The sequence below is a fragment of the Mesoplodon bidens genome (genome assembly GCF_964165515.1).
Source record: "Mesoplodon bidens genome assembly, chromosome: 10".
NCBI classification, from domain to species: domain Eukaryota; kingdom Metazoa; phylum Chordata; class Mammalia; order Artiodactyla; family Ziphiidae; genus Mesoplodon; species Mesoplodon bidens.
The window spans coordinates 72,902,174-72,928,092 of NC_138172.1; the positions used below are offsets into that span (position 1 = coordinate 72,902,174).

General features: G+C 46.5%; 3 protein-coding genes across 5 annotated transcripts in view; 1 reads left to right on the plus strand and 2 right to left on the minus strand.

Moving 5' to 3' along the window:
* LOC308623381 (adenylate cyclase type 10-like) overlaps positions 1-1,417 on the plus strand; it is a 43,109-nt gene extending 41,692 nt beyond the window's left edge. The window contains 2 exon segments of the mRNA XM_081245673.1: positions 513-720; positions 1,243-1,417. Coding sequence (XP_081101799.1) covers positions 513-720; positions 1,243-1,310 — 276 coding nt within the window. The 3' untranslated portion in view covers positions 1,311-1,417.
* Positions 1,418-4,455: 3,038 nt separating this feature from the next.
* Positions 4,456-9,498, minus strand: LOC308624103 (trem-like transcript 1 protein). Of its 3 annotated transcripts, XM_081247040.1 has the most exons (7): positions 9,406-9,498; positions 8,888-9,220; positions 6,548-6,662; positions 6,075-6,160; positions 5,537-5,589; positions 5,110-5,177; positions 4,456-4,985 (listed from the first exon to the last, which is right to left on the minus strand). In XM_081247040.1, the coding sequence occupies exons 1-7, from the start codon at positions 9,446-9,448 to the stop codon at positions 4,961-4,963; spliced, it is 723 nt and encodes a 240-aa protein (XP_081103166.1). In that variant the 5' UTR covers positions 9,449-9,498; the 3' UTR covers positions 4,456-4,960. The 3 variants fall into 3 exon arrangements, with proteins under 3 accessions (XP_081103166.1, XP_081103165.1, XP_081103167.1); XM_081247039.1 differs by having other exon boundaries at positions 4,456-5,177; positions 6,075-6,157; XM_081247041.1 differs by having other exon boundaries at positions 4,456-5,177; positions 9,406-9,463.
* A 3,784-nt stretch (positions 9,499-13,282) lies between these two features.
* LOC308624442 (triggering receptor expressed on myeloid cells 2-like) lies at positions 13,283-17,909 on the minus strand (the record flags this gene model as incomplete). The annotated part of the gene is made up of 5 exons (XM_081247650.1): positions 13,283-13,491; positions 13,574-13,764; positions 14,502-14,592; positions 16,044-16,394; positions 17,870-17,909. 5 exons carry the CDS (start codon positions 17,907-17,909, stop codon positions 13,475-13,477), a joined length of 690 nt encoding a protein of 229 aa, XP_081103776.1. The 3' UTR covers positions 13,283-13,474.
* Between the last annotated feature and the right edge of the window lie 8,010 nt (positions 17,910-25,919).

Genomic DNA, 25,919 nt, shown 5'->3' on the forward strand with positions numbered 1-25,919 from the left:
CGTTACCCTTCAACTAACACCTAAGTTATGGTACTCTTTCTGCCACCTGCATCTCTCCCTTACTCTTCTCCTTGCTGCCTCTGTCCCTTTTTTCCCCCTTGAACCCTTTTTTTTACTCCACCTAGAAAGTCTTTCCACCTACCTCATGTATCCTCCCAGATATTCTTGCATGGTCAGGACTGGATTCCTTAACTTTCTGGATTTGCACAGCTACTACCCAGTACCATTAAAATGTTAACCCTTAGCCTTTCTCAGTGGACCACTCTGGCTCAGTCTATAGTTTGACACATCTCCCTGCATCCCTGCCTTCTGAGTCTAAAACATTCCAGTTCCTCTGTATCTCAAAGCAGACTTTCTGGGCCTACTTTACCATCTGGGCCTACTTGTACCCCTTTCTGTTAACCCAGCCCTGAGTGAGTATGCTGAGTGGGGACTGCTGTAAGTTCTGATGGAGTGGAGTGGAGGAAGGAAGGTACTAATCCCTGAGCTAATGGACCTTCGCTTCCTTTCAGTACTTTAAGGAGTTCTTCTCTCGATGTGTGACCTGCCCTGTCTATCACCAGTGGGTCTCTGAGCTTAAAGCCTCTGTAATGAGATACGGAAAGAGAGAGTCCATGTCCTTGACTAACGTCATCAGACCTTTTGACACCTGCTTGACCAGGATTTGGATAGAGGGAGAATTCCTGGAGGAAAATAACTCCTTTGAAGGAAATTTGCAGAGTAAGCATTCCTTCCTGGAACCCTTGTCTGAGAGACATAAAGAACAGTCTCAGATTCTTACTCACAAGCAGTCAAAGACTGTACCTCCAAATAAGAAGGGACATGCAGATAATTGGGATTAGTCCTTGCTCCAGAGGTAATTGTCCTTCTCTCACAGTGCCAGACCCAGCCTAGACAGAGACCCCTTATATTGTTCAACAGTGTAAGAGCCTCTCTTGGCCCTTTGTTTCAGCATCTGTAACCCTTAGGCATAGGAAGTTCCTCCTTGGTCCCAGCTTAAACAAATAGATTGTTCCCTTGGAGTAGCTGGATGGTCACTAAGAGAGAAAGAAGGCCTTAGAAACCACAATGTAATGTCTGTGAAGGTAAATGATAAGATATGGGCAAGTAAAAGAGAGGAAAGAATATAGTTTCTTGCTTTAGGGCCCAGCAAATCTCCTCCTATTCCAGGCCATGAGTCAAATTTGTAATTGCTGAGGAAATTCTTTGTGTTTGTATTACTCTTTATGTTCCTATTTTCAGGATTTGTCAGAGTGGCTGATGTCAAGGAGAATAAAGATGAAGAAGAAATTCAAGAATATATATGTTAAAACAAACGAACAAAAATCATCTGAAGGAACCATGATTCTTTTATTCCATGTAATACAAAGATATGCCCCTCAAGTCTCCTTTTTAAGATACTGTATAGTAAACATATTAAATATGCTAGCCTTTATCTATATCTTTGTCAAAATAAAAGCCTGTGTTTCTAAAGCATGAAACTTAGATCTTTCTTAACTCTTAACAGTCATTAATGCAACTATGGCAGAAATTAGAACCAGAGCTAGACCGGAGGCCCGGGAGGCTTTGAGATGAACTGATTCCATCTTATATAATAAGGTGAGATCCATTAACATAATCTTTTCAAGGTTCTTCCATGTTGTAGAATTCCTTTTTGTGGCTGAATAACATTCCTTTTTATGGATATGCCACAGTTTGTTTATCCATTTATGAGCTAATGGATATTTGGGTTGTTTCCACATTTTGGTTATTATGAATAATGCTACGATAAACATTTGTGTACAGGTTTTTGTATGAACATATGTTTTCAGTTCTCTTCAGTATATACCTAGGAATGGAATTGTTGGGTCATACAGAAACTCTCTGTTTAGCTCTTAAAGGAACTGTCAAATTGTTCTCCAAAGTTGCTGTACCATTTACATTCCCACCAGCAATGTGTAAGCATTCCAGTTTTTCACATCTTCACAAACAATTGTTATTGTTTGTTTTTTTGATTATAGCCATTCTAGTGATTGTGAAGTGGTATCTCATTGTGGTGTTGATTTGCATTTCCTTAATGACTAATGATGTTGATCATTTTTTTATGAGCTTATTGGCCACTTGTATATCTTCTTGGAGAAATGTCTATTCAAATCCTCTGTCCATTTGTTGTTGGAATATTTGCATTCTTGTTGAGCTTGAAGAGTTTCGTATATATGCTGGATACTAGACCCTTATCAGATTTGATTTACAAATATTTTCTCTCATTCTATAAATTGTCTTTTCACATTCATGATGGTACTGTCTTGCAGCACAAAAGTGTTTTGTTTTGATGAAGTCCAGTTTATCTGTTTTGTTTTTGTTTTTTGGTTGCTTATACTTTGGTATCATATCTTAGAAACCATTGCCAATCTTAGGCCACAAAGATGCTTTTTCTCTGTTCTCTTCTAAGAGTTTTATAGTTTTAGCTTTTAGTTAGGTCTTTGATTACTTTGAGTTAATTTTTGCATATAGTGAATGGTAAGTTTCCAAATTCATTCTTTTGCATGTGGATATACACTTTCTCAGCACCACTTTTTGAAAAGACTATTCTTTCCCCCATTTAAATGACTGAACACTTCTGTTGATTTATGGTTTTATTAGGTGTATGGGGTTTTTTCTGAACTCTCAGTTTTATTCCGTTGGCCTATGTGTCTATCCTTATGCCAATCCACACAGTCCTGATTATTGCAGCTTTGTAGTAAGTTTTAAAATCAGGAGGTGTGAGTCTTCCAACTTTATTATTCATTTTCAAGATTGTTTTGGCTATTCTGGGTCCCTTGCATTTCCATATGACTTTTAGATCAGCTTGTCAGTTTCCACAGTTTCCACAGAAAGGAGAGCTGTAATTTTGATAGAGATTATGTTGAATCTATAAATCAATTTGCAGAGAGTTGCTGTCTTAGCAATATTCCTTGTGTTTATATCTGTGATGATTTCCCCCTTGTCATTTATTTCATCCATCTTCTTGAGTTAAGTTAGCTAACACTTTTATTTCATTTTACTTCAAAGAATAAGCTCTTTTATTTATGTATTAGTTATGTCATTTTTCTCCTTTAAAATTAACTAGCTATTTGAGTAAGATGCTTAATTCTTGTTAAGGGTGTGAATTTTCCTCTGAGAACTTCTTTAACTGAATTCCAAAGGTTCTGATATGAAGCAGTCATCTCACCATGTCACCTGCATTTTCTTTGCTTTGTTTTTGTGTTTCTTATAATGAAATTTAGTTTAGTATTTTCATCTTAGCAGTTACTTTTACACCTATGACTCTGGTTGGAAGTCTATGAATACCAACCAAAGCAATGATGGAATTAATATATTTCTCCTTCCCTCTTCTCTTCCAGCCAATTGATTATCTTAGTATTTTCTTTTGTATTGTTAAATATACCTTTACTTCTGTCACATTCTAAAAAGTTCAAACTACATTCAGACCAGGGTACGTTTCTCCCAGAGGGGTGCCTTTTAGACCTATTCTGCCCTTCCCCCACATTCTCCTGCCCTCCCCCCCCCACCTTGCCTTCCCACCAGGCAAGTCCCCAGTCATCTAAGCCAGGGGAAATGAGGGCTTAGTTGATTGGTGGGCAGCTCCTGCCTCCCTAAGGGACAGAGTAAATTTAGGTTCTGTCACAGGCTGAGACTTTATCAGAGGAAGCTCAGAACATCCTGCCAGAGCTTCCTGAAAATAGCATCACTAGACTTACACAGTCCCTGCCTGTTCCTTCTCCTCAGATACCTAGACCAAGCTTAGGGCCCTTCCAGATGGTCCAGATGGCGAAAACCTCTTTTTGCTTAGTTCTCCATGATTATAAAAGACTGGGTTCCTGAGCACCTCATCTTCTCCATTTAAGTCTCTCATCTCAGTATGGGCAAATATTTTCAAACTGAACAGTTGAGAAGAAATCATGGCAGAAACCTTAAAGGGCCTCCTATCCCCAGCCTGGACTAGCTTTCATTTACACTTAACCATGGCCATACCCTTACCATTTATTCCTCCTCCCCTCACCCCCATGCCCTTTTTCCACTGGACTCGTCCCAGGCTCAGAGTTCAGGCCAAAGGGAACAGAACTACCAGATGATCACCCAGTTGAGAAAGAGCCAGCTCTGGTAAAACTGATGTCTGCAAAGTTCTTTTATTTCCTGGTGCTTGAAAATCCTTTGTCCTGCCAAGGATTAAGCTTGGTATCTATTTCAGTTTCTGATCTTACTCCTGTTTCTTTTCAACTCCATCTCTCATACCCCATCTGTCCTGAGTCTCCTTTAACTAATTATTATCCCCCTTCTCCCACCATATGTCGTTACATCACAAGATGTCACTTGTTTACAAGGTATAGAGCAGAAAGCAGAAGAGATTTCTAGACTCAAGCAAATGACTCTATACTTTCAGGTATCCTGATAAAGGCAGGAAATACTTTTGAAGAAGTCTTCTTGATGCCCCTTAATTCAAACTGTTTGCAGTATTCTGACCAGGGAGGGAAACCACTTCCCCACTAGCAGAACAGGCAGGAGATCATACAGCAGAAACCCTGGACCAGTCTTTTCAGTTCTCGGGCCATGTGAAGTCAAACTTGGGCCCTTTCCTTCCCCCTCAAGCATCAAGAGCTCATATATTATCATTTAGAGTTTATTTAGCCGTGTGGTGTAATGGCAGAGGAACTAGCGTGGGGGGGCTTCCCCAGACACCTCAGTCGTTCCAAGTATCACCAGGTGAGAAAAGTCAAGATATTAGATCAAATCCTAAAGACCCTCGTTGCTCTGATATCCTAGGGATCTAGGGCACAGGCTGCGTGGATGGCTACACAGAATCCTGGGGATGATCTCTGTGAGTTTACAGGATGGTGAACAGCTTAGCTGGGTGGAATTTCGCTATTAGGTGGATCCTGGGCTGGCTCGAAGGAGGCTCCTCCACTCTTGTCCCCTCCAGGGAAGATGACTGTGGCGTATGTCACAGGCTTGGAGCAGATCTCAGCCTTAGGAGGCAGAGGGGGCGAACAGGACGGGGCTGGGGGTGGGTGTTTCCCTGACAGGGAATCAAGAGGAAGGTTGGTGTAGGTGTTATTGTCAAAGGAAGGTGGCGAGTCGAGCCTAACATACGGTACATCCGATGGCAAGTCAGCAGCCAGTCCAGAGTCACTGATGTGGTGGACCACGGAGGAGGGGGCCTGTAACAGAAGCAGGCAAGTCAGGCAAAGAGAAAATGCCTCCCTCTGCCCCAGTTCCCTTAGATGGGAAGCCTAGGACCAGACTGGATCTGTCTCTTCAATCCTGAGCATGTCAGTGGGCAAGAAGGCTTCACTTTGAAGATTTTCAAGCCCCAGGTTTCTCTACAAATCTGGGGAGGTGGATAGCAAGGTGGGAAGGTGGGAGCCCATTGTTGCCAAGTTTACAGCATTTAGGGAGAGGGTTTGGACCTCTACTGGGTCCCAGTCTTTTCTCCACCCCATCATCCTGGGACTTCTCATTAATTGTGGCAGAGGGAGGGCCTGGGGAATTTGGCTGGGGGCCTGCGGAGGTCTCTTACCAAGCCTGAGACTCCACTGCTCTGAAATCGTCCACAGGCAGCAAGCCTGTTCCCTGGCAGGGCAGAGGACAGACGCACAGTCTGCTTCTTGTGCTGACTCAGTGCCCCCCTCACGCCCTTCAGAAACTTTGGAAACCTCTGTCCTAGCCCATACTCACCTTCCCCACTCCCACCAGCAAAGTTTTCCCCTTCCATCTCCCCAGCCAGCCCTAACTCTCCCCCCACCCACTTACTGCTTCCACAGCTCCCCTCAACCTGCCTCAACACTCAATCCATCTCCCGAAATCCCCCACCTCCTCCAGTCACCTCTCCCCAATCCCACTGTCTCACCCTCTCCAATTCCTGTTTCTCCCCAGGCCGCCTCCCACTGAATCTCTGCTCTCCTCTACCCCTTAGCCATGGGAATTCTAGGGTCTGGAGACTCTTACTGAAGCCCATCTGTAGGGGGAGCAGACCTAGATTCTCAGCCTTGAATGCAAGACTGGCTGATACAGGACCAGGAGGCCATCCTGAGATAGGCAGGTGGACAGCTACCTACCTTTCCTTTTGGCCATCACAGCAAACAGCACCACCGCCAGCACCAGCAGGCCCAGCAGGAGCACAACACCCCAAATCAAGGGTCTGCTGAGAGACACAAAGGAGTAGGTGAACTTAGCCCTGAAGCTGGCAGGGAGCTGCTTGCCAGGAATCCTAGAGAAGTGGCACAGAGGTGCAGTTCTTGGTGAGCCATAGTTGGAGAAAGATTTTTGGAATGGAATGAGGAGGACAGACTCAGGCAGGGCAGAGAGAGACACTATCAGGGTATCCTGGCTGGAGATCTGGGATGAAGGGGGTCAGTGCTGAACTGGGATAGGGAGGTATGTCTGTCTGTCTGCCTACCTGCCTGGTCAGAAATTCCCCAGGAGTGGAAAGAATCATAAAGTTGCTTTTCAATTTAGTCTGGGGCTCTAAACAAGCCGTATCTTCACCACCACCCCTTCCCAGCTGCCCAAATACAGTTCTTGTCAGTACCTCTTCTTATCTCGGCTGGGATCCAAAGGGCTGGCACTGCCTACAGGATCTGAAGAGGAGATGTCAGCCAGACTGCTGACCTGATGGTTCTCCTCGTCCTCTTTCAGGCCAGGAGCTGAGTCAGAAGGAAATACTTAATGAGTAACATACCCATTGTGGGCAGGGTTCAAGGGCCTATTGAGATCTGAGGGACTGTGGGATGGAGCTGAGGAAGGAGAAGTCCCAAGTAAGGAGCACAAAGAAGGGGTGCTTGGGATATTCCTTAGGGGCCTCTCATTCTGGAGGTCAGGGAATGGCCTCTTTATGTCTTTATCTGGTTGTGAATATGCTCACTTTCCCCTTTACCACCAGCTCCCAACCCTCCCCCCCTGCATTTCTTCTCCATCTGCTCCACCTGTACCCAAGCTGCTCAGACTATGCAGAAACCCTACTGGGTAATCTGTGCCCACCTCCCTACCCAACCTCACTCATCTCATTGGAGACCTTGCTCCTGGCTCTCATCACTTGTTCTCCAAAGGGGCCTCAGCCCAGCCTGCTAGACCTCTCCACATACCTGCAACCCTGTGACCGCCCCTGCAGGCTGGCTGAGCTCCACCCCAAGCTCTGCGCTCAGGAGCTAAGGGTCAGCCCTGATGTGACACAATGCCAACTGATCCTTGCTGAGAGCCTTGCTTGGACCCTGAGACTCAGTTTTGTGACAAGGTTTCTGTCATCCCAACAACATGCTTAACTTCTGTCTGTGGGACTCAGGGTTGGTTTCTCTGGGCCTGAGGATCTGCCTTGGGAACCCGGGCAGTCCTTCTAGACCCTCTGAGAGGAGAGTCTTGCCGTGTTCTTAGAGATCCACCATTCCCACTACCCAACCCATTCCAATCCAGGAACTGGAGACGCTATGGCCCCAATCTTGCTGCATATGTCCTGATCTCCTGGAGTTTTTTTTTTTTTTTTTCGGTACACGGGCCTCTCACTGTTGTGGCCTCTGCCGTTGCAGAGCACAGGCTCTGGACGCGCAGGCTCCGCGGCATGTGGGATGTTGCCGGACCGGGGCACGAACCCGCGCCCCTGCACCGACAGGCGGACTCTCAACCACTGCGCCACCAGTGAAGCCCCTCCTGGAGGTTTTTAAATCACCCACATCCTCCCTGGATACCATGCTCTACCTGCTTGCCTGAACATCCATTCTCTACAGCTGTTGGGGTCCTCAGCACCTGCCCCACTGCAGGTACCTGTCTCCCTGCCACCTATTCCCAGTGCATTGTCTTGTCACAGCTTGCCATTTAGGGAGTTCTAACCTTGAGTTACTAAACCTTAGTGTCAAGGAAGAAGGAGAACAAAGGATGACTAGGGTTAACAGAAGTATATTTATAATATAAATAATGATTGTGGACTCAAGAGGGATTCTAATGAGAGCCTAGTCCATCCTCCTAATTAAAAGATGGAGAAAAAACTGAGAGAAGGAAAAATGCCTTTCTAAATTTCATTATTTTGGGCATTTGGCACAAATTACTTGAAAAAGGAAGACCTGAAAATGAAAAAAATGTCAGCATCCATAAGTGCAAGGTAGGACAGTTTCTGCTTCCTCAGGTAGCTGACCATGTTCCCGACAGAGCACTTTATTTTTTTACAATATCCTATTTTTCTGGAAAAAAATTAATACTTTAAAATGTACTTTCAATAAATATTTAGACATGAGAAAGTTACAGGCTGTGAAAATGAAACCTGTGAAAATAGTTTCTATACTGAAAATAGGGTTGAGAATATTAACTATTCTCAACCCTATAATATTAACTATTGCTGACACTTTTTTCTGTTTTTAAAACGGAATGAGTTGAAGGAATTCAGGCATTGAATGTACCCTGCCTGTAGGTGAGGCACATACTAGATGCTCAGTGAAGACCTAAAATTAAATAAGATATAAATTCAATAGTTTTTAAGCCATCAGACTTGTTATTACAGCAATAAAAACCTGGAAGATGTAAAAAAAATTAATTCCAGTTGAGATGTCTGGATTTAAACTTTGTTTAAAACATTTCTAAGCAAAATAATAGCATCAAGTATGTTGAAAATGCTGGACAAGGAGGCCAAGGCCCTCAGTGGGGAAAGAGAATTTGCCTTCCTGTGGGGAGACCCACTTGTGCGGGAGGGGAAAGGGGACTGCTATGTGGCTGGTTTATCTCAGACTTCTCACCCAGTTTGGTTTCCGTTCCCTGCAGAGCTGTCAAAAGGATATCTGCTCCCAATTCCTCCCCCACAAGGGCCCCTACCCACCAAGGACCCAAGAGCAGCTAGTGGGGCAGGAAGGCAGGTTAGAGCGGTGGTGACCAGGCTGGGGTAACTCACCTGCAGGGAGCACCTCCAGACTGATTCTGTGCGCAGTCTGGGGCCCTGAGATTCCCTCTACCACGCAGCCGTACTCTCCGGCATCCTCCTCCTGTAGGGTAACCATCTCCACCTGGAGCAGGCCACCCCCCAGGTCAGTGAGAAATACGCGGCTGCTCCCTGGGGCCCTGCGATCCACAGCTGACGACACCAAGGGCTGGCATCCCTCTGGCAGGAACCGGCACCACACCTTGCGAGCCTTGACATCCTGGAGTCGGTAGTGGCACTGCACCAGGATGGAGCTCCCCACAGGCGCCTGCAGCACCTCAGGGAGGCTCCCAGCCGAGCCCTGGCCTGGGGAAGGAAAGTTGCAGGGATGTTGGACAGGGCACCTCCTGGCCCACCCACTGCATAGGGGCACAGGGATCTAGAGGTCCAGCTTCTGGGCCTACATGTTATTGTTGCCATGGTAATGCCCTTATTCCTGCTCATGGAGCGGGGTACATGGGGCCCAGAGTGCAGCTCCTTCTGAACCTTACCTGCAAGTCCCAGGAGCAGCAGCAGCAGCAGGTTGGGGCCCATGGCTGGGCAGGGAGACGTCAGCTCTGGGGCTTGCCTGGACACTGACACAGCATTCCCCTGGGGGCAGGAAACTTTTGCCTCAGACAGTCACGTGGGGTCCTCAGTGACCATGGGGTGGGAAGCAGGCACTGGTGGGCCCCTCCGTGGGTGGGGAGAAGGAGCTCTTCCAAGCCCTGGTTGGTTCAGTGCTCAGGAACTATCCCTGAGGGTAGGAATGGGCAAGGTAGGGTGAGAAGGCCCAAGGAAAAGCAGAAGGCTGGGAGCCTGCCCATCCCTAAGGAATGAAGAGGGGGAGGAGGAGTGTGACAACCAGAGAGCATTAGAGAAAGGGGGAAGATGATCCTCAGGGTATTCCAAATATAGACTCCGATGATGCAGAGCTGTGACGAGGGAAGTACAGTGTCCTTCTCATGCCCGAGGCCATCTTGATTTTAAATTCTGCGTGAGTGCCCCGCCCAAGCTCTCAGGAGATCTCCAGGAAGCCCCACCCTGATGGTGCGCCCTGGGCTGGCCTGTCTTCATTCCCTCAGATGGGCGCTCCCTAGACACTTTGAGTGTGGACCACGTGCTCCAGTTCTAGAATTTGCGTTATTGCTTTGATAATTAGTTGGACATTGAACCTCATGTATTCATCTCATCTTCCTAGCTTTTCTCTCTCAGTTTCCATCTTTTTGTTCTGATTCTTAGAAGATAGCCTCATCTTTTTCTTCCATCCCTTCTCTCCTTGTCCTTCAGATTTTTATCCCTTAGTGCTTTTAATTTACAAGACTTTTTATTCTCCAAGCATTTCTTATTTATAGCATATTATTTTTGTTTCATGAATGCATTATCCTCTTTGTTAGGAGACAGTTCTCTATGAACATTTTCGGGCCTTCCCAGGAAAGGGCACTGAACAAGCTTTGTTCCAGGGCGACTGAAGAGCAAGCATGCCTTGGGAGTTAGAGACAGTGTGTCAGCTCCAGAGAGATTTGCTTCCACCCTTCCCCTCCCTCCCTGGAGAAGATTAGTTCATGTTCCAGAGTAAAGATCTCTCTCTCTCACTCTCTCTCTCCCTCCCTCCCTCCCCAGAGAGGAAGAAGTGCCAACGTGCCAGATGTTCTATATAAGCTCCAAGTCTCATAATTTGGGGTTCCTGTCCTATGACACAAACCCACTCCCTGCACAGGGAACATCTGGCCCTCATTCACGTCACCTTGTGCAGAACTGGGGTTTGGGGATCCTGCATGGAATGTGAGTAATAAACCTGCTGACACCGGGGGAGCACCAGTGCTCAGAGAGACAGGAGCAGTCAAGGTGGGGATGGCTGGGAGGACACACTGCTCTGACCTAGATGGTCACACCTGGAAAGGGGCATGAAAAAGCCACCCTCCCTCCCTCCTCTGTCCTCTTTTCTCTCCTCCTCCCCTCTCTCTGCCTCTCTCCTTCCTCCAGGAGCAAGGGAGTTGAGAATGGGAAACTGGGAGCAGGAGCCCGAGAAAGCCGGCTTCTACGTTAAGCTGAGCCTCATGGACATGGTGATAGGGTGACCAGCTGTCCCTGTTTACCTGGCACTGGGGGTCTTTCTGGGAGACAGGACCTTCAGTGCTAACACTGGCAGAGTCTCTGGCTAACTGGACAGATGGGTCTCCCCAGTGAGTGATATGGAAGTACGTATATCTGTCCTGCCAGTATGTATCAGGCTTTCTTTGATTTCCCCATAAGAAAATTGTTTTCACACTAACAAGCCATGTGGGAGCGCTGTGCGAGGAGGAGACCTCTCTTCAATATTTACTGAGTGCCTAAAACAGATACAGTAGCTGCTGGGTGCCTAGGACAGAGGTGGCCAGGATCCAGGGAGGTGTCCTATCACTGGGCATTAGAGAAGAGGAAGGAAGCCAGTGCTTATCCAGGACCTACTATGTGCCAGACATCTGGCCAGGACTTTAATGTTATTCCTTTCAATCACATAAAAACCCACCAAAGTAGGGTTGTTTTGGTTTGGTTTGGTGTTGGGTTTTTTGTTTGTTTTCACATGCGAGGACCCTGAGGCTCAGAGGAGTTAAGGAATTTGCTTAAGTTTTCTTAGTAGGAGGCAAACTTGAAATTGGAAAAGCCCTTCTGTTCAGTGTGCACTCCAGAGAGTCCGAGGCAGGGGATCCCGATGGCAGTCCGAATCCCAGGGTAGATGTCTCTGACATGGCACAGCAGGCAGGAGAAAAGGCTGAGCTCCCAAGGGGAGGAAAGTTCCAGCGGCACTCCACCACCAGGCACATCCTGGAGCCTCCCCTTCCATCTCATCACCCTCGGTGCCCAGACGGGGCGGGAGCGAGGGAGCTGCAGGGGGCTCAGTTTGGGATCTGTTCAGCCTTGGCTCCTAGACTGTGCCTGTGTCTGCAGGAAGGAGACGACTGCCCCAGGACCCGATGGGGAAGTTTCATGTGCCGCTGAGTCAGGGACACCAGGGAAACACAGACTGGACCAGAGTCCTGGAGCTGGGGACAGAGACAGCGGAGCAGCCTAAGCAGGGAGTGGGTGAGGCGGGGCTGGGGCAGGACTGCAATTAGGGGAGAGATGTTTTGACATGAGGCTGGAACACAGGACTGCATCAGGGGCTCCTTCCCAGTGATTCAAAACCCCAGGTAACCACCCCCAGCTTGGGGGGCAACGCAGCCCCGTGTGGCCATGGCCAGAGGGGCTCCTGGGCTTCCACCTCTCTGAGGCCCAGGACAGAGAACCTGAGGATGTGGCCAACTTGTTTCCTCCTCTTCGGGGCAACCCACCCTCAGGGTAGTCTCCATCCCACTCTCCTCACTCCACCTCAGGTGGCATGTGTGTGTTGAAGAGAGAGATAAGGTTCCCTGAGCTGCCTCGGCTGTTCCCTGTGCCCCAAATACTCGTCCCCCCTTGCTTCCTCAAAGTGTTTCTCAAGTGGTTCCTTCTGAGTACTCTTCAGAACTGCATCATCCCCCGTGCCTTCTGCACTCCCCGTACTCCTAGCCATCTGACTGACTGACTTACTCTGTTTGTCTGCTCTCTTCCCACTAGAACATGGCTCTGTGCGGGCAGAAATCTTTGCTTGTTTTGTTCACTGTTGTGTCTCCAATGCCTAGACTAGTACCTGGCACAGAAAATATTTCTTGAATAAATATACAAATAAATGAGTAGGATTGAGCTAGAGGGAAGGACACCTTGAACGCCAAGTGAAAGTAGGATTTCCAGGCTCTGCGAGGGACTTTGGGTAAATCCTTTCCCTTTTGAGCCGCAGTTTTCCTTCCACAGGATAAGGGGCTTGCACCAGTAGTCCCCAGCTCTGGCTCGCTGCACTCTGCGACCCAATCCCTTGCCATTTCTCCGGAGGCGGAGTAACATGATAAAAGCTGACCTCTAGGTTTGCTAGAGGTTTGAGTCAGCTGGGAATTGGATGGACTTGAGGGCGGCGGAGGGAGGAAGGGGCCCTGGGGCAGGGGGCCCAGCAGTCATCCTAGGGAACTGATGGACAGGAGGCAGGAGGAGGCGAGGAGAGGGTGCTAGCGAAATTCCACAGGAGGAGGCAGCGCTTGGTAATCAGATCTCTGGGAGGGAGAGAGAAGAATAAAACGATTGGCCAGTTTGGAGCCTGTGGGAATGGAGAGACATGACATCCTAAGACCCTAGGCCCCAAGGAGCCAGACCTTTTATCTTTTCCTCATCTGAATTCACTCTCCTAGCCCTGTAGCAAAAGAGAAGACCTTCATGATGCCCTAAACCATTGGTTAAACATGAAGTCTTGGATTTATTTGTGAGAGTGTTTAATGTCCAATGTCCAGAAGTTGGTAGATGTCCTTCCCACCTCCCATGCACACACACACACACACGCACACACACACATGCACACACACACATGCACAAATCACTGCTTCCAGGGGCCAGGAGAAGCAGGGTACAGGCAGAGTGGCCTTTTGCGAAAGCAGAACCAGGAGACTTGGTGGCCAAGGGGCGGGTGTGCAGCAGGCTGGGGTGGTCCTTGCAGACCACTCCTGGGCCTCTCCTCCACCGTGGGTCCTCCTCTCACGTGTCTCTCAGCTCTGCAACAGACAGAGTACTCACTCGGCCCCTCTCAGCCCCACCTCACCAGCCCCCAGCCGCCACTGTGCTCGCCAAGCTCACCTGTCAAGGTTTGGAGCTGGTAACCTGGGTCATGGCCACAGTCCAGCCCCCTGGCATGGGGTGTCCTCCGTTTCTGCCCATGCCAGGCTGCAACCCAGAGAGCGCTGGCTGCCAGAAGCTTACTGAGAAAGATGCAGGCCAGGAGGAAAAGGATGGAAATGGGTGGGAAGGGGCTCTCTTCAGAAAGGTTCCTTGGAGAAAAAAAGAGGACATGTGGGAGGCCATGAGGGGACCCACAGACTGGAATCTGCCCTCATAGAAGGAATGGGGAGACACCAGGAGCTCCGGGGGCTGAGGATATCTCCCCATCCAGCACCATCCCTGGATGAGGCTTTGCGGGGCTTGGGGGAGCCTGTAGCTAGGAGACCTGAGTTCCAGGCATGGATCTGCCTGCTGACTGCTTTTAAACAATTACCTCCCTTGCTGAGCAGTTTTCTGCATGATGGTGTAGTATGGTGTGTGTGTGTGTGTCTGTGTGCACATGTGCACTTCATGGTTATACTCACAGTGTTTAAACACCAATCAAGAACCAGTCGGAACTGATTCTGGTCCCATCAGGGAAGCAGGGGTCTGAGGGTACCAGTTTTGTACTAAAATACTAAAAGTTTCATTGTTGCTGAATTGTGGAGATGTCTGAGGGCTGCCAGGGGAAGGGGTGGGAGGCCGACCGTTCAGGAGTCTTGGAGCAGCAGCTACTTACAAACTGTTAGGGAAGTTTTGCAATATTTTAACAACTGGCACAGTCATACCAACACACGCTGGCTGGTTGGAGGGGTGTTTAGACAAGATCATATGCAGACACTTTAGTGTTCTAATTGCCTTGGAATTTGTACTCCTGGCACATGCCACCCCCCAGCTGCCACCCCATGCCTTGGCTCTGCAGGGTGGAGGTCTGCCCAGGGATTTTAGGAAAGACTTGTCACCTTACCTGGAGATGCTGTGCTCCACCTGGGCATCCTCAAAGCTCTCAGACTCCTCAGGGATCCAGAGATCTCCAGGGTCCTGGTAATTAAGGGGGTCTGTGGGAGACAGAGCCTGTGAGCTTCTAGCCCCCCTCCTTGATGCCACAGTGGGGAGAACCTCTCTGGGTGGGGTGAGGCTCTCTGGGACATGGCCCTGGGTGGATCAAGTTGTTAACCTCTCTGAGCCTCAGTTTCCTCACCTGTAAAGTGGGGCAATTAGGAACACCTTCTTAATAATAGTGTTGCAGGATACAGTGAAAGCATCCTGTGTAGTGCCCATCCCCTCACAGGAGCTCAGTAACTGCAACTCCCACCCTCCCATCACACAGGGTCTTTAGGAAGCTCAAACGAAATAATGGGTGTTTTTGAAAGTCCTGTGTAAACAGTCAAGCTGCCTATACCAGCTATGGATTATTGTTATTGTTGTTGTTGTTGTTGTTGTTGTTGTTATTCTTTTCCTGCTATCCTCTTGGGAGTCAGCTGAGCCTTAGACCCTGATAGGGCTGAAAATCTGTGTGTCTCCTCGCCCCCTACTCTCATGGAGGTAGGGTTTGGGGTCTAAGGCAGGCAGTGTCCCCTACCCTCCCCACCTTAGACAAATGTTACTTTCAACCTTCATTTCCATGATGAGGGGCCATGTTGGGGAGAGGAGTTGGACAAGGGGAGAGTCAGAAAAGGGATACGTAACCTCAGATCTGTTCTCCTTTGGGACACAATCACGTTCTGGGGACACAGACAGAAAGCTTTCCTGAAGGGCATCCCCTGTGCAAGCTCAGGGATGAGAAGGACCCCACCACTGCCCATCTCACCTAGTCAAGCCTAAAATGAGGATCCCAAGCAGTTAGCAGCAGGAGGCTGGGGCAACGACTGTCACCCCCAAGCACTTTTAACTTTGTCATGTCATTTGTGTCTCATGGGAGCCCTGTGGGGCCAGCAGCACAGGCACCACCACCTCCATTTAAAGATGGGGAAATGGAGGCCCAGAGAGGAGAAGCACGTTGCCCAGGGTCACAGCAGTGTTCCTTTCTAGGGTTGTTTCTCTGTACCAGGTTGGTGCTTAATCTATGTTGGTAGGTCCATTGGGTGGTTGGGTGAAGGAATAGATGAATATCCTCCTACTCCTTAAGGACCACCTCAGTGCTCACGTCCTAACCAGATGCCAAGTGGATAACGCTGTTTGGGGGAAGCAGGAGCACAGCTAGCTCATAAGGTGCCTTGTGCAAATTAGAGACCTGTACCCTTCCTGCACGTGATGCAGTCCTCCACCAGGGAGCACAGCCTGGAGAGAGACAGCAGGGGTGGACTGTGACCCCTTGTGCAGTTAGCAACCTGCACGACCATCCACAGTGACCCTGAGGTGACCCTGAGTTGTGGGGTGGGGAGGGACAAGATCCACACTGTGGGATTTCCCAGGGTCCCCGAAAGCCCTGAGGGTGGTCCTGTGCTCAGACACTAAAGACGACCCCAGACCCAAGGGCAGGCCACGCTGCAGTCAGCTGCCCACTCACCAGCCAGCACCTCCACCAGGACCTTCCTGAGGGTGTCGGCCTCGCTACCATGGAGACTCTGGCACTGATAGAGGCCAGCGTCGTGGGCTTGAAGATTCCTCAGCGTAATGGTGAGTGTGCCACCCAGGGCATCGTCCGTGATGGCCGTGCTCCCATTGTACCTCTTCAGGAAAGACAGCAGCCACGAGGGGTGAGTGCTGACCACCTGCTGACACAGGCCCTCTTCACCCAGCTGGCGGCACCAGGCTTTGCGTCTCCCCCAGTGCTTCAAGAAGTTGTAGGGGCAGGAGACCCTCAGGGACCGGCCTGCCATGCCCTGGAACACCGTGGTGTTGTGGGCTCGGGATAGCTCTGGGGAGGAGACATTCATTCACTTACCAAGTGTTTATTGAACACCTACTATGTTCAATGAACAGAAGAGACAGAAATCCTGCACTTAAGGAACTCAGGCCTTTACACAGGTTGGGAGAAGGTGACATAACCCAGGTATGTGTTTATAGGAAGCTGAAAACCAGGAAACCCGGGTCCTGGATCTGGCTTTATCACCATTGGTCTTGCTGGACATCTTTAGAGAAATAACTGACCCTCTCTGGGCCTATTTCCAGAGACATTTGGTCTTGAAGTTCCCTCCAGTCCTAGTCCGCTCATGTTCTTCCTGTCACATGAAATCAAGCCCTCCCCTCTCCCACTCCATCTCAAGAGAGCAGGGCCAGTGGCCCTCTCAGGCCTGGGCCTGGTCCCACGTGGGGCTGGGCACCCCCTCCCCACGCCCACCATCCTTGCTTACTTTGCAGCTGCCCACGCTCATACCAGCACTGCATTCTCCTCTTTCTGACCTTTAGCTTCCAGCTTCCCTATTTCTGTGCCTTTGTTCCCCTTTCAAGAGGGATGCGTCTCAGAACTATTTTGGGAGAGACATGAGGCTGCTATTTTAGGGACCCTCCTTGGGGTGGGCTTAGAGTGCCAGTCTATTGCCAGGGCAGGGGCTATAAGAGAATCGCCCAGTGCCCTCTGCCTTAGCCTCCCCTCTCTTCAACTACATCTTCAACCACATGGTGACAGAAACTTGTAAAAAGGATTGGGGAGCTGGTGACCTGTCTTTTGTAACCAGAGAGACCTGGTGAGCAGTGCCCCCTCCATACTACCCAGACCATCCCTCTGCCTTTGGGCAGGCCAACGCATCCCCCTTCCCCTACTCCACCTCCAGCCAAGAAGCTCCAGCTCCATTGGAACAGTCTCTCCTCTCACCCAGGTACGTCTATCGCTCCGGGAGAGCAAGAGGCACCCTTCCCCAACGAGAAAAGGCCGTCATGTGCAAGAACCTGGGGTGCCAATCCCCCCAGCTCAATCACAAAATCTTTAGCCCCTTCACCTCCCATCCAGGGCTGAGGACAAGAGGACCTTCAGAGCACGGGAGGGACACCCCAAAGATGCAGATTGCCAGTACCAGGTTCTTTTCTCCCTCCCATGCTGCTACTCTTCTGGGACTAGTTAAGTGGTTCATAATTTTAGGGGCTCTTACCAGTGCCCCCCAAAACTTCCCCCAACTAATAGCTAGTGCCTGAGATGCCACCATCAGAACTCCTTCCCTTTCTAGGTGTCCGAATCCACCAGCCTCTGACACTTCCGTGTACATGAAGAATCTGATGCTGGGGAGAGAGGGAGATGATGAAGAATATGGGGCACAGTGAGAAGAGGGGGTGCAGGACATGCCGAGAATTTCAGCCATCTTCACACTTTGGCTCAGTGCTCCCTACCCACCCATGCACTTGCCATATACTCAAGGAAGGAGAGGGAAAGGAGGCAGCGGAGGGAGGGAATCCTACCTGTGACAAAGAGCAAGATGAGCAGCCCAAGAGGCTCCATGTCACCCTTCCCTTGTGGAGGACAGACGCAGGGTGCCTTGTGCAAGATCTCGTCTTTCCCTTGAACTGCAGAAAGGAGAGGGTCAGGCTCGTCGGGCACTGCCCACAGGAACTGGCTACTGGAGGTTGAGCAATCAGCAGGACTGGGATCTGACTTTATGATTCAAGGAGGGGGAGTAGGGTGGGGGAGGAGAGGAGAGGAGGAGCCACGACTGCAACCCAGCAGCGGATCCCAGACCTCCAAGAGGACAGTCCACTGTCCTGCCTGTACCAGCCTTCTCAGTTGTTTAGAAGACTACCGTTTCTCCATTCAGTTGCCTTAGTATCTTTATTGAAGATCACTTGACATGTAGGTCTACTTCTTGACTGTCTACTCTGTTCCATTGATCTATGTGTCTATCCTTTTACCAATATCACCCCATCTTGACTACTCTCTGTAGCTTTATAACAAGTCTTGAAATCAGGTGATGTGAGTAATCCAACTACATTGTTCCTTTTCAAAATGGTTTTAGCTGTTCTAGTAACATTGCTATCTAAATTTTAGACACTGTATGTCAATTTCTCCCCCCTACACTCTCCCCAAAGCCTGCTAGGCTTTTGATGGGATTACACTGAATCTATAGCTCGATTTGGAGGGAACTAGACACCTTAACACTATTGAGTCTTCCAATCCATGGACATATTTCTTCTATGGTTTCTCTCACCAATGTTTTATAGTTTTCAGCATACAAATCTTGCACATATTTTGTTAAATTTCTATCTAAGTATGTCATGATTTTGGTGCTATTTTAAATGTTTCTAGCTTTCTGTATCTTAGGCAGAAGCAGAACTCAGAAATCCCATGAATCTTTATCTTACTTTCTGGCCCACTTGTGCTCCATTCTGACCTCTTCTTCTCACATCCTTCCTACCTGAGAAAAGCGTATTTTTTATTCCTCTAAGCCTCATAGGAAAGGGCAGGCACCAAGAAATCTTTGCCAATTCATGCATATGAATTCACAGCATGTGCACATCAAACTCTCTCTTCTCTTAGCTTGTGCTCATTTGTAGTTCAATCCCCTAATTCTCATGTCTGAGCATAGGAACATTTCTGCACCACCCCACTCCCAAGCACAGGGTCCTTCCTCTCCTTGTGCTAAATCTGAGTTCAAAGATACCTGCCACTTCACACTTGGGCACAGAGATCTTTTCCTCTCTATTACATCAGTCCAGCTGAACGCCATCATTCACGGATGCATGCATTTATTCAACTACCATGTATGTGCTGGAGAACTCAGGTCTCTTGGAGCCTCAGTGTTCCTGGATACAGCGGTGACCATTGCTGAGGGAAGCCCTAGAACCAGAGGCATGACTGGACACCTGACATACTCCTGATGTCTAACTTTGACTAAGACTTCACAGCTGCTGGGTAATCCTTTTCAGAATGTCTGGAAGTTTCCTAGTAAACTGCCTAGAGCAGCTCTTCCAAATCGTCACTATCCTCAAATACACCGCTCTCCTCCCCCTCCTTCCCTAGAAATAAATCAAGATCAACATATGTGAACATCCTCAGCCTCTTTCAGATTCTTTGTTATCCCCACTCTCGCCAACCTGGGCGGCCAGAGAAGTACAAGAGTCCAGTCAGGACCATGGCCAGCACCCAGACAGGCCCTGGGATGGGGAAGGGTGTGGCTGCCAACAACTGGCAGGGAAATAAGCCTCTCAAAACTGGAACAACTCAAACTCTATCCAGGCACACCGTCAGCCCAACCTGGGAAATCCCCTGCCCAGCCCTGCCTGAGAAGTGGGCTTGAGAGAGTGACTTTTGGTACCCACTCCACCCTTAGCTGGGACCGCCAACCACAAACATTAGAGCCTACAAACATCATCTGCTGCTAAGCAGCCACTTAAGATTTCCTTTTCCCACTTCCCTCTTTGGTCCTGTCCTGCTTTTGCTTGATCTCATCTTCCTGGATCCAAACCCCTGCCTTTCACCCCCAAAGTCTCTCTCACTTCTCATCCCTCACAGACTTGACGTGCTCCCACCTCTCTCTTTGTATTTGCATTGTCACTCTCTGCCACTTCCAGCTGAGGCCATTCTCCCATTATTAAGATCTCATATTTTCTAAGCTAAAGATCTCAACCCCTGTCCAGGGGCCATAGTGAGGCAGGATGTCCAGCCAAAGGGAAGATCTGGTTGAGAACACCGGAGCTTAGAAGAAGGGACCCAGGCACTGAACCTGGTGAAAGACATCATAGGTGTAGGGAATCTCACCTGCCACTTGATTGGATCAGGGGTGATCCAGATCTGGCAGGGGCAGGGGAAGATGTCTAGCCTGAGCATGGGGCAGAGTGTAGGATTGGTAGGCTGAGTGGGACAGAAATTGAAACTACAGAGTAGGGGTGAAGCACACAGGCTCTGCTTCTTACGGTGAGTAAGCCCAGCTCTGTTATTTACTAGCTATTGGGCAGGTTTCCTAACTCTCCGGGTGGCCTCACTATCTGGGTATGTAAATGTGTGTGGCACATTGTCAAGTGCTCAAAAAAAGGAGCTGGCATTATTTTCCTCCCTCTTCAATATATTTTTCTCTAAATTCTTTCTTTCTTCCTCCTATCTATGTCCATCCCAGATTTCCATTTTCCTTTTCTAAGATGACTGCTCTCTCTCTCTCTCTCTCTCTCTCTCTCTCTCTCTCTCTTTCTGTCTCTCTCTCCCCACCTCCCTGCCTTTGACAATCCCCAGGAACTTGCTTTCTCACCTATGTCCTCTCTCTTCCAGTATCCTTAAGTTCTACCACCCTCCCACCCCAGAGCCATTTTTTCCTCCGTGTTCACATGGGCACAGTCTCACCTGTCCTGAAAACCCCTCGTTTGTCTCTGCTGCCCCTTCAGTTGGTGTTCTTTTATTATCTTGTATTTCTTTTTTTTTTTAATTTTTGAATTTTATTTTATTTATTTTTATACAGTAGGTTCTTATTAGTCATCCACTTTATACACATCAGTGTATACATGTCAATCCCAATCTCCCTGTTCATCCCACCACCACCCCCCGCCACTTCCCCCCCTTAGTGCCCATACGTTTGTTCACTACATCTATGTCTCTATTTCTGCCCTGCAAACCAGTTCATCTGTACCATTTTTCTAGTTTCCACATATAGGGAATTTGTTTTTCTCTTTCTGACTTACTTCACTCTGTATGACAGTCTCTGGATCCATCCATGTCGCCACAAATGGCCCAATTTCGTTCCTTCTTATGGCTGAGTAATATTCCATCGTATATATGTACCACATCTTCTTTATCCATTCGTCTGTCGATGGGCATGTAGGTGGCTTCCATGACCTGGCTATTGTAAATAGTGCTGCAATGAACACTGAGGTGCATGTGTCTTTTTGAATTATGGTTTTCTCTGGGTATATGCCCAGTAGTGGGATTGCTGGATCATATGGTAATTCTATTTTTAGTTTTTTAAGGAACCTCCATACTGTTCTCCATAGTGGCTGTATCAATTTACATTCCTACCAACAGTGCAAGAGATTCCCTTTTCTCCACACTCTCTCCAGCATTTATTGTTTGTAGATTTTCTGATGATGTCCATTCTAACTGGTGTGAGGTGATACCTCACTGTAGTTTTGATTTGCATTTCTCTAATAATTAGTCATGTTGAGCAGATTTTCATGTGCTTCTTGGCCATCTGTATGTCTTCTTTGGAGAAATGTCTATTTAGGTCTTCCACCCATTTTTTGATTGGGTTGTTTGTTTTTTGATATTGAGCTCCATGAACTGCTTGTATATTTTGCAGATTAATCCTTTGTCCGTTGCTTCATTTGCAAATATTTCCTCCCATTCTGAGGGTTGTCTTTTGGTCTTGTTTATGGTTTCCTTTGCTGTGCAAAAGCTTTTAAGTTCTATTAGGTCCCATTCATTTATTTTTGTTTTTATTTCCATTACTCTAGGAAGTGGATCAAAAAAGATCTTGCTGTGATTTATGTCAAAGACTGTTCTTCCTATGTTTTCTTCTAAGAGTTTTATAGTGTCCGGTCTTACATTTAGGTCTCTAATCCACTTGGAGTTTATTTTTGTGTATGGTGTTAGGGCATGTTCTGATTTCATTCTTTTACACGTAGCTGTCCAGTTTTCCCAGCACCACTTATTAAAGAGACTGTCTTTTCTCCATTGTATATCCTTGCCTCTTTTGTCATAGATTAGTTGACTGTAAGTGTGTGGGTTTATCTCTGGGCTTTCTATCCTGTTCCATTGATCTATATTTCTGTTTTTGTGCCAGTACCATATTGTCTTATTACTGTAGTTCTGTAGTATAGTCTGAAGTCAGGGAGTCTGATTCCTCCAGCTCCGTTTTTTTCCCTCAAGACTGCTTTGGCTATTCGGGATCTTTTGTGTCTCCATACAAATTTTAAGACTTTTTGTTCGAGTTCTGTAAAAAATGCCATTGGTAATTTGATAGGGATTGCAATGAATCTATAGATTGCTTTGGGTAATATTGTCATTTTCACAATATTGATTCTTCCAATCCAAGAACATGGTATATCTCTCCATCTGTTGGTATCATCTTTAATTTCTTTCAGCAGTGTCTTATAGTTTTCTGCCTACAGGTCTTTTGTCTCCCTAGGTAGGTTTATTCCTAGGTATTTTATTCTTTTTGTTGCCATGGTAAATGGGAGTATTTCCTTAATTTCTCTTTCAGATTTTTCATCATTAGTGTATAGGAATGCAAGAAATTTCTGTGCATTAATTTTGTATCCTGCAACTTTACCAGATTCATTGATTAGCTTTAGTAGTTTTCTTGTGGCATATTTAGGTTTCTCTATGTATAGGATCATGTCATCTGCAAGCAGTGACAGTTTTATTTCTTCTTTTCCAATTTGTATTCCTTTTATTTCTTTTTCTTCTCTGATTGCCGTGGCTAAAATTTCCAAAACTATGTTGAATAATAGTGGCGAGAGTGGACATCCTTGTCTTGTTCCTGATCTTAGAGGAAATGCTTTCAGTTTTTCACCATTGAGAATGATGTTTGCTGTGGGTTTGTCGTATATGGCCTTTATTATGTTGAGGTAGGTTCCCTCTATGCCCACTTTCTGGAGAGTTTTTCATCAAAAATCGGTGTTGAATTTTGTCAAAAGCTTTTTCTGTATCTATTGAGATAATCATATGTTTTTTCTTCTTCAATTTGTTAATATGGTGTATCACATTGATTGATTTGCGTATATTAAAGAATCCTTGCATCCCTGGGATAAATCCCACTTGATCATGGTGTGTGATCCTTTTAATGTGCTGTTGGATTTTTTTTTTTTTTAAGTTTATTTATTTATTTTTTAAATTAGTTTCTGCTTTATAACAAAGTGAATCAGTCATACATATACATCTGTTCCCACATCCCTTCCCTCATGCATCTCCCTCCCTCCCACCCTCCCCATCCCACCCCTCCAGGCGGTCACAAAGCACCGAGCTGATCTCCCTGTGCTCTGCGGCTGCTTCCCACTAGCTATCTACCTTACATTTGGTAGTGTATACACGTCCATGCCTCTCTTTCGCCTTGTCACAGCCCACCCTTCCCCCTCCCCATATCCTCAAGTCCATTCTCAAGTAGGTCTGCGTCTTCATTCCCGTTTTTGTGCTGTTGGATTTCTGTTTGCTAGTATCTTGTTGAGGAGTTTTGCATCGATATTCATCGGTGATATTGGTCTGTAATTTTTTTTTTTTTGTAGTATCTTTGTCTGGTTTTGGGATCAGGGTGATGGTGGCCTCATAGAATGAGTTTGAGAGTGTTCCTTCCTCTGCAATTTTCTGGAAGAGTTTGAGAAGGATGGGTGTTAGCTCTTCTCTAAATGTTTGATGGAATTAACCTGTGAAACCATCTGGTCCTGGACATTTGTTTGTCGGAAGATTTTTAATCACAGTTTCAATTTCATTATTTGTGATTGGTCTGTTCATATTTTCTATTTCTTCCTGTTCAGTCTTGGAGGGTTATACCTTTCTAAGAATTTGTCCATTTCTTCCAGATTGCCCATTTTATTGCCATAGAGTTCCTTGTAGTAGTCTCTTAGGATGCTTTGTATTTCTGTGGTGTCTGTTGTAACTTCTCCTTTTTCATTTCTAATTCTATTGATTTGAGTCCTCTCCCTCTTTTTCTTGATGAGTCTGGCTAAAAGTTTATCAATTTTATTTATCTTCTCAAAGAACCAGCTTTTAGTTTTATTGATCTTTGCTATTGTTTTATTTGTTTCTATTTCATTTATTTCTTCTCTGATCTTTATGATTTTTTTCCTTTTACTAACTTTGGGGTTTGTTTGTTATTCTTTCTCTAGTTCCTTTAGGTGTAAGTTTAGATTGTTTATTTGAGATTGTTCTTATTTCTTAGGTAGGCTTATATTCCTATCAACTTCCCTCTTAGAACTGCTTTTGCTGCATCCCATAGGTTTTGGATAGTAGTGTTTTCATTGTCATTTGTCTCTAGGTATTTTTTTATTTCCTCTTTGATTTCTTCAGTGATCTCTTGGTTATTTAGTAACGTATTGTTTAGCCTCCATGTGTTTGTGTTTTTTACCTTTTTTTCCCTGTAATTGATTTCTAATTTCATAGTGTTGTGGTCAGAAAAGATGCTTGATATGATTTCAGGTTTCTTAAATTTACCGAGGCTTGATTTGTGACCCAAGATGTGATCTATCCTGAAGATTGAGAAGAAGGTGTAATCTGCTGTTTTTGGATGGAATGTCCTATAAATATCAATTAAATCTATCTGGTCTGTTGAGTCATTTAAAGCTTCTGTCTCCTTATTTATTTTCACTTTGGATGATCTGTCCATTGGTGTAAGTGAGGTATTAAAGTCCCCCACTATTATTGTGTTACTGTCGATTTCCTCTTTTATAGCTGTTAGCAGTTGCCTTATGTATTGAGGTGCTCCTATGTTGGGTGCATATATATTTATAATTTTCATATCTTCTTCTTGGATTGATCCCTTGATCATTATGTAGTGTCCTTTCTTGTCTCTTGTAACATTCTTTATTTTAAAGCCCATTTTATCTGATATGAGTATTGCTACTCCAGCCTTCTTTTGATTTCCATTTGCATGGAATATCTTTTTCCATCCCCTCACTTTCAATCTGTATGTGTTCCTAGGTCTGAAGTGGGTCTCTTGTAGACAGCATATATATGGGTCTTGTTTTTGTATCCATTCAGCGAGCCTGTGTCTCTTGGTTGGTGCATTTAATCCATTCACATTTAAGGTGATTATCGATATGTATGTTCCTATTACCATTTTCTTAATTGTTATGGGTTTGTTTTTGTAGCTCCTTTCCTTCTCCATGTTTCCCACTCAGAGAAGTTCCTTTAGCATTTGTTGTAGAGCTGGTTTGGTGGTGCTGAATTCTCTTAGCTTTTGCTTGTCTGTAAAGCTTTTGATTTCTCTGTCGAATCTGAATGAGATCCTTGCCAGGTAGAATAATCTTTGTTGTAGATTTTTCCCTTTCATCGCTTTAAAAATATCATGCCACTCCTTTCTGGCTTGTAGAGTTTCTGCTGAGAAATCAACTGTTAACCTTATGGGAGTTCCCTTGTATGCTATTTGTCATTTTTCCCTTGTTGCTTTTAATAATTTCTCTTTGTCTTTAATTTTTGTCTGTTTGATTACTATGTGTCTTGGCATGTTTCTCCTTGGGTTTATCCTGCCTGGAACTCTCTGTGCTTCCTGGACTTGGGTGGCTATTTCCTTTCCCATGTTGGGGAATTTTTCAACTATAATCACTTCAATATTTTCTCGGGTCCTTTCTCTCTCTCTTCTCCTTCTGGGACCCCTATAATGCGAATGTTGTTGGGTTTAATGTTGTCCCAGAGGTCTCTTAAGCTGTCTTCAATTCTTTTCATTCTTTTTTCTTTATTCTGTTCTGTGGCAGTGAATTCCACCATTCTGTCTTCCAGGTCATTTATCCGTTCTTCTGCCTCAGTTATTCTGCTATTGATTCCTTCTAGTGTATTTTTCATTTCAGTTATTGTGCTGTTCATCTCCGTTTGTTTGTT

Excerpts from the sequence above, each read along its gene's own strand:
- LOC308624103 (XM_081247041.1), bottom strand. The coding sequence starts at position 9,448 with ATGGGCCCCAACCTGCTGCTGCTGCTGCTCCTGGGACTTGCAG. Across the intron at positions 9,221-9,405 it reads GCTGCTCCTGGGACTTGCAG|GCCAGGGCTCGGCTGGGAGC; the intron begins GTAAGGTTCAGA and ends TTCCTTCCCCAG. Across the intron at positions 6,663-8,887 it reads TCTGGAGGTGCTCCCTGCAG|CTCCTGGCCTGAAAGAGGAC; the intron begins GTGAGTTACCCC and ends CTTCTGACTCAG.